Consider the following 12551-nt stretch of genomic DNA (forward strand, 5'->3'; position numbering starts at 1 on the left):
TGTGTCATAAATCATGCTCTATTTACTTGTGTGTAATTAAGTCTCTGTCTCTTAACAAGGTGTCAAAGGGGCAGACCTGGCTACAATTATACTCTGTGACTCAATACACTGAAATTTCCAGGACTGTCCTCATCTCACATAATTATTTATTTTTTATTTAATATCCCAATTTAATAACTGAATATGTGTGTAGGTGGAATATCCATCAATACTTACAGAATCTAGTAGCAAATTAAAGCACATTGTAATCACCTCAGCTAGAGACCCCTCTACTACCATCCCTTCTGTGAAACAGGAACTTCTTGAACATTGAGGACTAATCACTCCACCCCCTAAATTTTGTCTTTGAAGCTGCAGCTGGCACAGATCTTGGATTTGGGATGTTCCCAACACTCAGCTTTTCGAATCTGATTTCTGCAACAAGCTGAAACAAGCCTGATTCCCCTTACTGTCTACCGGGCCCCCCAGGACCGACTTGGGCAGCTTGTCAGGGTGGGGGTGGGTTAGGTCCAGGGCCCTCCAGTGCCTTCTCCTAGTCTGCCTTCTCAGCTGACCCGGAGCACCGCAGCCACGCCACACCGCCTGGGGCACAATGCGCGCCAACCGCTCCCATCCGGGGGTGAGAGGTGTGAGAGCTGTGTGCCGCCTCCTCTAGTCCTTCAGGAGCCCAAGACGCGGTGGGGTCGTCGGGGGCTCCCAGATCACTGGGCTCCAAAGTGGGGTGATGCCGTGAGAGAGGGGGCTCCGGCCAGACAGGACATAAAGACTGAGAAAGGGGAGCTCAGGGGAACACTCCAGAATCCTGTCACGAATTTGGGGACCTGCAGTGACGGCAACGGAGTTCTCAGGAGAAAAGTGAGACCCAGTGAGGAGGGCGCTTGTTTTCATTAATCATGGTTTTCCAAGAAGGGGCAAGGTCGTGACGGGGCGATGGGATCAGGCTGCCCCCGCTTTCAACAAGTCCAGCGGTAAGTGCAGGACCGTGTTTGTGGAGTGTGTGTGCTCCTGTCACAGGGCCTCCGAGGATTACAGTCACCTCGTTCTTAAACCGAGGTCGGGGGTTGAGGGGGCGGTGCTGCAGGCGGGGTGCCCCGACTGCCATCTCAACATGCGTCCGCGTTCCGCTACTTGTCCTGCCTGGCAAAGGGGCCTGGCCAGCCGGGCACCCAGTATCCCCGCGCAAGATCTACGAGTTCTCACCTGGTGCTGGCTGGCCACAGCGCTCCACAGAGTAGAAGCAGGAGCTAAGGGAGCTGGGGAAGCTAAAGGAGCTAGAGTAAGGGTGCGAAATTCCCGCAGGGGAGGGCGGGAGCTTGCTGCCCTCTCCTTCCCTAGGCCCCGCCCCTCTTCGGCCCTGCGCCTGCGCGCTGGTTGTTAAACCGAAAGTACACACTACCTCTGAACCTGCCGTAGCCTGGCAGAGAGCAATGCCACCACCCTACCAAACCCAGCCTATTGCAGCCATCTGGACAAACCCGGAGAGGTTTACAAATGAAGAAGCTGAGGCTCACGGAGAGTTTCCTTTACTACTCTTCTGTTCTGATGTAAGAGTGTTCAGGCTACCTCTGAGACAGCTAGAGATGTCCTGAACCAGCTCTCCTGGAAGTATCTCTGGAGCTCAGGGTTTCTGGAGTTGTATTTCAACTGGAAGGTTTTTTCTTTTTTTAAGTATATTTTATTGATTATGCTATTAGAGTTGTCCCAATTTGTTCTCCCTTTTATGCCCCTCTACCCCACACTGCCCCATCCTCCAGCATTTCCACCCCACCCCTACCACTTAGTTCATGTTCCTGGGTTGTAAATGTAAGTTGTTTGGCTTCCCCATTAACTATACTATTCTTAACCTCCCCCTGTGTATTTTGTACCTGCCATTTATGATTTTTGTTCCCTGTACCTTTTCCCTCATTCCTTCCCTCCCCCTTCCCATTGAAAACCCTTCATGTGATCTCCATTTCTCTGATTCTGTTCCTGTTCTAGTTGTTTGCTTAGCTTCTGTTTTTGTTTTTTAGAATCAGTTATTGATAGTTGTGAATTTGTTCCTGTTTTACTGTTCATAGCTTTTTATCTTCTTTTTCTTAGCTAGGTCCCTTTAACATTTCATATAATAAGGGCTTGGTGATAATGGACTCCTTTAACTTGACCTTATCTGGGAAGAACATTGTCTGTTCTTCCATTCTAAATGATAACTTTGCTGAGTAGAATAATCTTGGTTGTAGGTCCTTGCCTTTCATGACTTTGAATCCTTCTTTCCAGCCCCTTCTTGCCTGCAAGGTTTTTTTTTTTTTTTAAGAAATCAGCTATAGTCTCATGGGAACTCCTTTGTAGGTAACTTGCTCCTTTCCTCTTGCTGCTCTTAAGATTCTCTCCTTATTCTTAAACTTGGGTAACTTAATTATGATGTGTTTTGGTGTGTTTCTTCTTAGATCCAATTTCTTTGGGACTCTCTAAGCTTCCTGGATTTCCTGGAAGTCTCATTCCTTTGCCAGGAAGGAATTTTTTCTTCATTATTTCCCCTTCAGAAAGGGGAAGTTTTCCTTCATTATTGTTCAAATGAGTTTTCAATTTCTTGCCCTTTCTCTTCTCCTTCTGGCACCCCTGTGATTTGGATGGATGTTGGAACATTTAAAGTTGTCCCAGAGGTTCCTCAGCCTCTCCTCATTTTTTTTGAATTCTTGTTTCTTCATTCTGTTCCAATTGTATACTCATTTCTTCCTTTTGTTCCAAATCAGTGATTTGAGTCCCAGTTTCCTTCCCTTTATTTTTAGTTCCCTATACCTTTCTCTTCATTTCACTTTGCATAGCCTTCCTTTCTTCCTTTATTTTGTGACCATATTCAACCATTTCTTTGATCATCCTGATTACCAGTGTTATGAATTCTACATCTGATGAGTTGTCTATCTCCTCCTTGCTTAGTTCTAATTTTGGAGCTTTGATCTGTTCTTTCATTAGGGCCATATTTTTTGTCTTGGTTCAGCTTTTATGTAATAAGGGGGTGAGGCTTAGGTATTCACCAGGGCGGGACAACCCACATCTCTGTGTTGTGGTGCTGTATGTGAGGGATGGGTCAGAAAAAAAAGATTGCCACTTTCTGGGCTCTTGGCAGGATTTCAGTCACTTCCCCCACTACTCACAAGCAAATTGGGGCCTTTTGGTCTAGGACCCTGTGGATCTTTCCAAAAAACTCTCCGGTGGCTGGGAGTTTCTCCTGCTGCTGCAACCCCCACAGGTTTTTACCACCAGAGGTTTTGAGGCTTTATTTCCCCGCACCGGAACCCTGGGTGCAATATCTGTCTTGTTGCTCAGTTGTTCTTCCTGGTTATCTACAAACAAATGTGGGACTGCCTGGTCCAATAGCCACCACCTTGTTCATTTCGGTATTCCATCTGGCACCTTGCTGTACATCCTTTTCACCCTGGCTGCTCGTCTCCGCTCCTCCTACATGTTTGAATGAATATTTCTTCTTTAATCCTTTTCTGGCAGTTCTGGTTATTTTTTGTTTTAAATTTGCTGTTGTCCTTCTTTTGGTTGTGCGGAGAGGCAAAATGTATATACCTATGCCTCCATCTTGGCCAGAGTGATCTGGTTTGTTTTTTTTTTTTTCATTTGGGCCATATATATATATTGTCTCAGCTTTCCTGTTATTTAGTAAGGAGCAGAGCCTTAAGTATTCACCAGGGCAGGGCAACCCACATTGCTGTGTTGTGGCACTCTATGTGGGGTATCGGTCACAGAGGGAGCAGTGCTTGACTCTCACCCTGCTTTCTGTCACTTCCTCCGCTACCCACAAAAAACTTGGGCCCCTCTGGTGCTGATTCCCAGGTGGGTGGGTTTGTATATGTTCTAGGACTCTGTGAGTCCCTCCAACAAACTCTCCTGTGAGGCTGGGGGTTTCTTCCACTGCCGCAACCCCCACAGATTTTTACAGCCAGAGGTTTTGAGGCTTCAGTTTCCTACACTGGAACCCTGGGTTGTGCAGTCTGTCTCACTCCCCAGTTGTTCCTACTGGCTTATCCATATGTGAATATGGCAGTACCACCCAGCCCTCCAGGCTCCTCCTCCCTTGCCTGTTTCCTTACCTTGCAGTGTACCCCCTCTACCCTGGCTCCCCATCTCCAGCCCCCCTACCAGTCTGGATAAATGTTCTTCTCTAAGTCCTTGGTTGTCAGATTTCCATTCAGTTTGATTTTTCTGACAGTTCTGGTTGTTTTTTGTTTGGAAATTTGTTGTTATCCTTTTTTGGGTTGTGCAAGGAAGCAAACATATCTACCTACATCTCCATCTTGGCCAGAAGTACCAGTTTTTTAGTATTGTTAATTCTGGCTTATCTGTTACCCTAAAAATGAGGGGGCTAAAGTCTATGTTAAGATTTGATTTCAGTATTCCACCAGAAACCTGTGTCCAATTAAAAAATGACATGAGCCACACATGTAATTTAAAGTTTTCTAGTGGACACATTAAGAAGTAAAAAGAAACAAGTGAAATTAATTTTAATAACGTATTTTATTTAATATATCAAGAATATTATTTCAAACAATGTTATAAAAATTACTAATGAAAAAAGTTATTGAGCTGTTTTACATTCTTTTTCTGTACTAAGTACTTGAAATCAAGTGTGTATTTTACTATACATATTTTACTTTGACTTGGCCACTTTTCAGGTATGTGGTAACTATTCAGCAGTGACAGGACTTCAGATAGTGTAGTCACTTTCCTGTATATTTATCTTTATAGCTCTCTTTTATATGCCCTTCAGTATTTTTTCAGGGAAAAGTAATAGTTCTCAGATATAGAATTATTAACATTTTGTTGAATGTCCTTCTAGAATATCTTCCATTCATTATGCTCATAGAAATGCACATCTATGGGTAACAAAATGAACTGTTTTGTGATCTCTTTTTTTGTATTGGATAGCACCGCTCCACTAGAGTCCATTTGAGAAGATACCACTGCAATCTAGAATCATATACTCTGTAAAGATCTTTTCTAGACTTGTCCCAATGCCTCTGGTATTCTTTGTGGATTTAGAAAACTATTTTAAAATTAGGCAAGCAGCTTTCTAGTCAGTAAGCTGAGGATCTTGTTACTAAAACTTAAGTTCAGTAAGAAAAGTCCTTGTGCTCATCCGCTTTCTACACTTGGTTCTCATTGTATATTTGAGTGTATCCTATAATGTCACCTCCAACACTCAATTAGAAAACACTGAATCATTACTCCTGGGGGAAATACAAGATTAGGTTCTGGCAAATTTCTGGTCACAACACTTTCACCAGTGATAAATATACATAACCTGTTTTATGAATATTTCTTTCTAAAGACACTTTATTTCATATGTGAGGTTGATTCATTTATGTTGAACTCATGGCCAACTGCACCATAACTCTTGCCCAAAGAAAACTGATCTAACACATTTTTTTTTCTCTGTAAGGTGCATCACTACCTTCATATACTCAGGAACATGAGACAGTACTTCTGCACGTGAGTGCCATTTTAAATGGTGAAATCACCAACAAAAAAAAAGTAAAAATGTTAAAAAAGATGTACTAAATGGACCAGGAACAGGACAGTTGTTTAGAGAGCCAAAAATAGAAAGCAAGCATCACCTAGTTTGACCCCAGCTGGAAGTGTGTGCATCAGGTGACTCATATTTTTTACTGCTTTGTACATGTTCACAAAAGCACTGCGAGTATCAATTGTAGTGAGTAGGCAGTTTTACAAATATAGAATCCACAATTAGTAGGGAATGACTGTATAATTAACCTTCACTGAGCAGTTACTATGGGACAAACACTGCTCTAGGTATTTGGCATATCTTATTTAATATTCACATCTACCTTCTAAGGTAGGCGTTCAAAGCATATAAACTCTAGCATCTTGGCATTTCTTCCATTCTTCATCTTAGATCTTCAGCCATGGTCACTGGAATAGATTTGGGCTACATGACTTCCTGGCCAGCTGATTTCCAGAAGGATGAAACAGATTATCAGTCAGCTAAACCCTGATGTTCTACAGATAGTCCTGAGATAATTTCTTTTAAAATGTTTATTTAATTAATACTAATTGTAGGGCCCATATTCAGAAGAGGCTAAGAAAAATAGATTCTTTAAGGACTGGAAGTAACACAGTTCTGCTTTTCTCCTCCTCCTGGATCCCATGCCAAACTGTCTCCAAGTCCTGTTAGTGCTTCTTCTGTCATTTCATTTTCTCGCATCTCCTCCTGTTCCCTCTGTGCCAGCAACCTGGATTTGGTTATCAGTATGGTTTGCCTGATTTCCTGCAAATCTTCCTCATTCCTTCATGCACATGACTGCCAGGATCATCTTTCTTAAATTATTTTTTGACTCTGTCACAATACTGCCCAAATGCCAATAGTTTGCTTCCCATTCTTCCTTCCTTCCTTCCTTTTGCCTTTCCCTCCCTCCCTCCCTTCCTCCCACCCTTCCCCCCTTCCTTCCTTCCTTCCTTCCTTCCACTTTCCAATAGAAATATGTGAGCCATACATGTAATTCTAAAACTTTTAGTCGTCACATTAAAAAAAAAAAGCATAAAAAAGAAACAGGTGAAATTAATTTTAAGAATATATTTTTCAGAGCCCTGGGAGGTGAGGCTCACTGGATTCAGTGCCAGACTGTGAAACAAAGTGTCTCTGGTTTGATTCTCAGTCAGGGCACATGCCTGGGTTGTGAGCCACTTCCTCCATAGAGGGCACTCCACAGGCAATCTATCTCACTGATGTTCCTCTCACTCTCATTCTCTCTCCCTTCCCCTTTCTAAAAATATATATGTGTATACAAAAATATATATGTGTATACACACACACACACACACACACACACACACATATATATATATAATGTAGAGCCCAGTATAACCAAAAGAATGTAATTTCAACATGTAATCAGTATTTTAAAAAATTATTATTTTTTCCTCTATTTTTTCTCTTTTTTTGTTTTTATTTCTTTTAAGTTATTTTATTGTTCAATTATAGTTGTCTGCATTTTACCCCCCACCACTCCTCCTCACCCCACCCAAACCCACCTCCCTCCCCCTTGGCTTTGTCTATGTGTCCTTAATAGTTGTTCCTGAAAACCCTTCCCTCCACTGTCACCTACACCCTCCCCTCTGGCTATTGTTAGATTGTTCTTAATTTTAATGGTCTGGTTATATTTTGTTTGCTTTTTTCTTTTGTCGATTATGATCCAGTTAAAGGTGAGACCACGTGGTGTTTGTCACTCATCACCTGCCTTATTTCATTTAGCATAATGCTCTCCAGTTCCTTCCATGCAATCAGTCCGAAAGGGTAGGAGCTCTTTCTTTCTCTCTGTTGTGTAGTATTCTATTATATAAATGTACTATACTTTTCTTTCTTTCTTTCTTTCTTTCTTTCTTTCTTTCTTTCTTTCTTTCTTCCTTCCTTCCTTCCTTCCTTCCTTCCTTCCTTCCTTCCTTCCTTCCTTTCTATTTTTATTGTTGTTCAAGTACAGTTTTCTGCCTTTTACCCCCATCCCAGCCCATCCCCCAGTCCTCCCCACGTCTCTCCCGTTTTCACCACCCCTTGTTATTGTCCATGTGTCTTTCATACTTGTTCCTGAAAACCCTTCCCTCCATTATCCCCTTCCACCTCCCCTCTGATTACTGTCTGGTTACTGTTCTTAATTTCAATTTCTCTGGTTATATTTTGCTTGCTTGTTTGTTTTGTTGATTAAGTTCCTTTTAAAGGTGAGATCATATGGTATTTGTCTTTCACTGCCTATCTTTCACCATCAGGGCAGATAGGAGAAGGCAACCAATTGATGTTTCTCTTCCCCCCACTCCACCCCCACTCCAAAAGCAATGAAACAATGTCCTCGGGTGAGGATAAAGAACAAAACAAAACAAAATTTCCAATGACTGAATCAAATATCAGTTTTTAAATTTAAACTTAATTAAAAATGTATCTCGTCACACCTACAAGCCCCATTTCAAGTGCTCAATAGCCACTGTGCTGGCATCCTGGTATTCTGGCCTCATCTGTTCCACCCCACTATGGGTATTGGGACTGTTATAAGAACCACAGAGAACGGATCAGCCTGTCAAATGATGCCTGAGGGACTTACTAAGGATATGTGTGGACTGGATCCTGAAAGCAATCAATATCTGAGACAACTCAAGGGGCCACCCCCACTCCTGTGACCCTTTTGTGGTCTCTTGCCTCTCTTACCTTCAGGTACACTACCAGGAGAATCTTACTTGATTCTGATACTAGAGTTACCAGAGATGGGTAGTCAGCCTAGTGGGGATTCCTGGCACTGTTCCCTCTGGCCAGAGAAACTGAATAGCCAAGCCTTTGACAGCTTTTGTCAGAAAAGGAGTAGCTGGAGGTAGTGTAGCCAGTCAGCATTAAGCCATTTTGTAGCCTGGAAGGATGTGTTATTTGTCTTGCCTTGAGAGTTCTGAGGAGGCAATACTGAAGCTTCAAGCCTGATGGCTGTGGCTTCTTAGAGTGGCCTTTTCTAGTTAAGCAGAGTGAGCCCTGAGCTTTGGATGAGCCAAATGCAATTTCAAATTGAACTACAAAATTCTCCTGCCTTCCAACTTGTCCCCAGACTCCTGCCATTTGAACTACTTGGGTGAACAACTATTTCTAGAAGTCACATGTGTTTTGGATCACTATAGCTTGAACTATGTCTTCATGTTAGCTGCTGGTTTACAGGGTTCTAAGGAATGAGACACAAGAAGGACCAGTTTTTACTGGGAAAAAAACCTGGAATGATGGAACCTCTCAAGGGAGCAGGAACTAGTATGTTAGTCCTGAGAGGAGAGCTAACGTGGGGCCTAAGAAGAGAGAGGAAGCCCATCTTTGTGGAGTTGCCTAGGACCAGGTCTACATTAAAGCAATCCTCTTCCATTGTGCTAGACCACATGCTTTTATTTGGTGAATAAAGAACCACTTATTAATATAGCACAAGCCTACAGTACTAATTAGGCTATGTATGGCTTATCTGTGTGGTATCCAGCTTGATGATGTGAAAGCATTTTTTCCTAACGAAGTGGCAGTTATTGAAAGCATTTGATATTAGGTGGAAGGATTTAGCTTTGAATGGTTTGATTTTGCTACTTGGAAGCTGTGTGACTCTGAAAGAGTCATTTAGTACACTGTTTCTCAAACTTTATTGGGTGTACAGATCATGGGGTGATCTCATTAAAAAGCAGAATCTGATTCAGCAGGTCTGAGCCAGGGCCTAAGATACTGCATTTCTAACAAGCTCCCAAATGATGCCTAAAGTATCTAATACCTAACGTCTCTGTGCCTCTGACCTCAACTGTGCAAACCTCAGCTGGGAAATAAGAGGCAAATTGTATGCACAGTATATCAGTGTGCACATATGTTGTGGGTGTCTTCTGGGAGGGTGTGTGTTAAGTGGCAGAGTTATGGGTGGGTTTTTACCCCTTTCACAAGACTTGAGGTTGGTGGGGGCCCCAGCTGCCTTAGGTTTTTTACATGATGACTCATGTCTTGGGAGGATTATTATTATGTTGACTTATTACTTAGGAGCCTCCCAACTTTATGACTGCTGGCTATGTTTCCTGCAGCTAGGGAAGATATATCAGCCTGGCATTCAGACATGGCATTCAATCTGGCTCTTTCTTCTTTGCCTGCAGGTGCCTTGATGAAGTTTCCAGTGGGTCAGTACCTGGATAAGCATCCTTTTGTGGCCACCACTTTGCTGGTGTTTGTTGTAGTGTCAGCCATTCCTATTAGGTTCTTCTTGCTCCTTGTATTACTTGCTTCCTTGGCTGCTTTTGTGGGAGTCGTATTACTGGAAGGTATCCTGCTCAGTTATTTGCTCCTTTGGGAAATGACTCAATTGGTAGGGCAGTATGTATTATGCATCTGCAACTCTTATCAAAGTGCCTGTTCTTGTCAAAATCACTTTGACCAAGGTGGCTTGTCAGAGTAGTTATAACAGGGACTCTGGAGTCTGCATTAGAATTTCACCTCCACAGTGCAATTTTGTACAAGTTATTTACCCTCACTGAGCTTCAAGTTCCTCATTTGTAAACCAAGAATATAATAATACTGCCTCAAAGCATTGTGAGGATTGAAACAAACAATTTCATTAAGTGTTTTAGCATAATCCATGGCACAGGGTAGTATCTCTATGAATACTAACTATTATCATTAAACAGAGAGTCTATTTACTCCACAGCTAGTTATTGAGTATTATTGCCTGCCAGGTGCCTTGCTAGGTGCTAAGGTTCCTCCTTTGCCTTTCCTCTTGAAGTTCCACTACCAACTCTCAGCTTCTTCCTGTGTCACTAAGTGAAAATTACTTAGAAAGCAAATGTGTTTGGCTCAGTTTGCCTTTTCAAATTGGATCACAAACCACAGCATATTGGCCAAAGAGATGGTTGCCACTGGGTTAGGCAATCACTTTGGGTTCATCCTATGGCTTCCCAGAGCTAAGAGTACCCAGAATTGTTTCTCTACCCAGGGGGCTATGGACAAGGCAGTTTACACTTGGAAGGGGAAGGTGGATGAGCCAAATATATTCTAGCAGATGGTCATTGAGTAAATATCGATAGACAGATGGGCAAATGAATGAATGGGTGGAGGAATGAATGAATACTACAACAAAAGTAAATTTAGAGAGAAAGATTGGGTCTCCTTCATTTTGGTGGTAATTATGCAAAGCCTTATGAAAGACAGGACTTTAAGATGAGTGCAAAGACAGGGCTTTAAGATGAGTGACAACTTTGTTTCCTTTGAGCAAAGAAGCGCTTTCTAGACAGAAGGAACAGTATATACAAAGCCTTCAGATCAGTGGTTCTTGAACTTGAGTGTGCATAAACCTTACTTGCTTTTTGAAAATGCTGACTTCCAAGCCCCATCCAAAGATGAAGTCTGTAGTCCGGCCTAGAAATCTGCATTTTTAACTAGCCTCCCTGATGCATCTGATTCTGATGCAGTGGTTATTGGCTACAATTTGAACAACACTGATCTAGGATTTGGTAAGCCTTTATCAAAAGGCAGCACGTTGTTTATATTCTATATTGTCCTTTTCTGGGCCCATCCCTGAAACTCATCACGGTAGCCATGGGCATAGAGTCCTGGACTATTTGTTTACTCCCAAGGCAAGGGTAAGAATGTTTGCCATACATTATTTTCCATGTTATTATTTCTGCATTGGAAAGAGGTATTTTGTTATAAGGGAGGCAAGGGGAAAGTTGGGCAGACAAAAACTACCACAGTCCATCACACCTGTAGTAAGTCATTTAACTGCCATGTCAACATCACAGGTATTTATTATTTTACTCTTTCTACAAATGAGTGAAACTAAAGCTCCACAAAGCCCAGAGTCCCACCACAAATGATTTAACTAGTATCAGACTCTGGCATGTCTGCTGTGAAAGTCCATGCTCCTTCCATTTTAGCTTTTATTGTTTTTTTTTTCCTCACAGACTGTACTTTCTACAAAATGTACTTTCTTGCTTTTAAAAATCTGACTTTACTGCTGTTTTAAAAACAGTGGTACAGGGTCTGGCAGTTTTCATAGGTTGATGAAAATTTCTAATCATGCTTTCCTCTAGGACTGGTCTTCTCTGTGGGTGGCTTCTCACTGCTTTGTGTCCTCTGTGGCTTGGGCTTTGTGGCGCTTGCCATGTCAGGGACAATCATCATGCCCTATGTGATGGTTTCCAGTCTCATCAGGAAAATGCATGTCAATGTAATAATTTCATCCTTTCCATTCGAAGAGATTTTTACAAATAATACTGTAACCCCAGTTGATGTCTAAAAGGAGACTGGTAAGAGGCAGGTGTTCCTCATAGTTCCCCGTACACATCAGACATCAAATGGGAATTTACAATGGAGTTTCTTTTGTTTTTTAAAATTATTTTATTGTCCAGTTACAGTTGTTTCCATTTACTAACCACCACTCCCCATCCACCCCAGCCATCCCCACCTCTTTCACCTGCTTCCACCCTGTCTTGGTTTTGTCCATGTGTCCTTTACAGTTAATCCTTAAAACCTTTCCACTCTTGGACTTCTGCCAAGATGGAGACATAGGTGGAAACACTGTGCCTTTTCCCACAACCAAGTTTGAATACAACAAAGGTTTGGAGAACAAAGACACAGACAAAGAACAGAAAATTGAATTATACAGAAGTCTAACTACAACTAACCATTCAACCAGGACGGTAAGAGGGGCGGAGCCAGCAGCAGAGCAGGGTCGGGCAGGACAGATCCCCAGACCTAGGCGCACAAGTGGCCCGGACCCAGTCAGGGTGTGGGGGAGACTGACTGCAGTTGCACATTCGCAAACAGTGAGAAGGACCACACAGGCCCCAGGGGGTGAGGACTGATGGCCCTGGCACACTCTCATGCAGTGGGCCGAAACACGCGGGCCCCGGTGATGGTGGCAGCTGCGGCACCAGCCACCTGTGGGGGCCGAGGTGGGAGGCGGCAGACGGGACGCCATTGTTCCTCTTTGACCCCACCCCCACATGCAGCCTCACAACCCAGCGACTGAGTTGCCCTGCTCTGGTGAACACCAAGGGCTCTTATCCTGCTA

At 42.8% G+C, this 12551-nt stretch overlaps 1 protein-coding gene across 1 annotated transcript; it reads left to right on the forward strand.

Annotated features, from left to right (window-relative positions):
- Positions 1–592: 592 nt before the first annotated feature.
- LDAF1 (lipid droplet assembly factor 1) lies at positions 593–11774 on the forward strand. Its single transcript, XM_037050536.1, has 3 exons — positions 593–626; positions 9640–9804; positions 11569–11774. Exons 1-3 carry the CDS (start codon positions 593–595, stop codon positions 11772–11774), a joined length of 405 nt encoding a protein of 134 aa, XP_036906431.1.
- Positions 11775–12551: the final 777 nt, after the last annotated feature.

This window comes from Sturnira hondurensis, unplaced genomic scaffold (genome assembly GCF_014824575.4).
Source record: "Sturnira hondurensis isolate 20B ecotype Veracruz unplaced genomic scaffold, ASM1482457v3 Scaffold0006805, whole genome shotgun sequence".
In the NCBI taxonomy this organism is placed as follows: Eukaryota; Metazoa; Chordata; class Mammalia; order Chiroptera; family Phyllostomidae; genus Sturnira; species Sturnira hondurensis.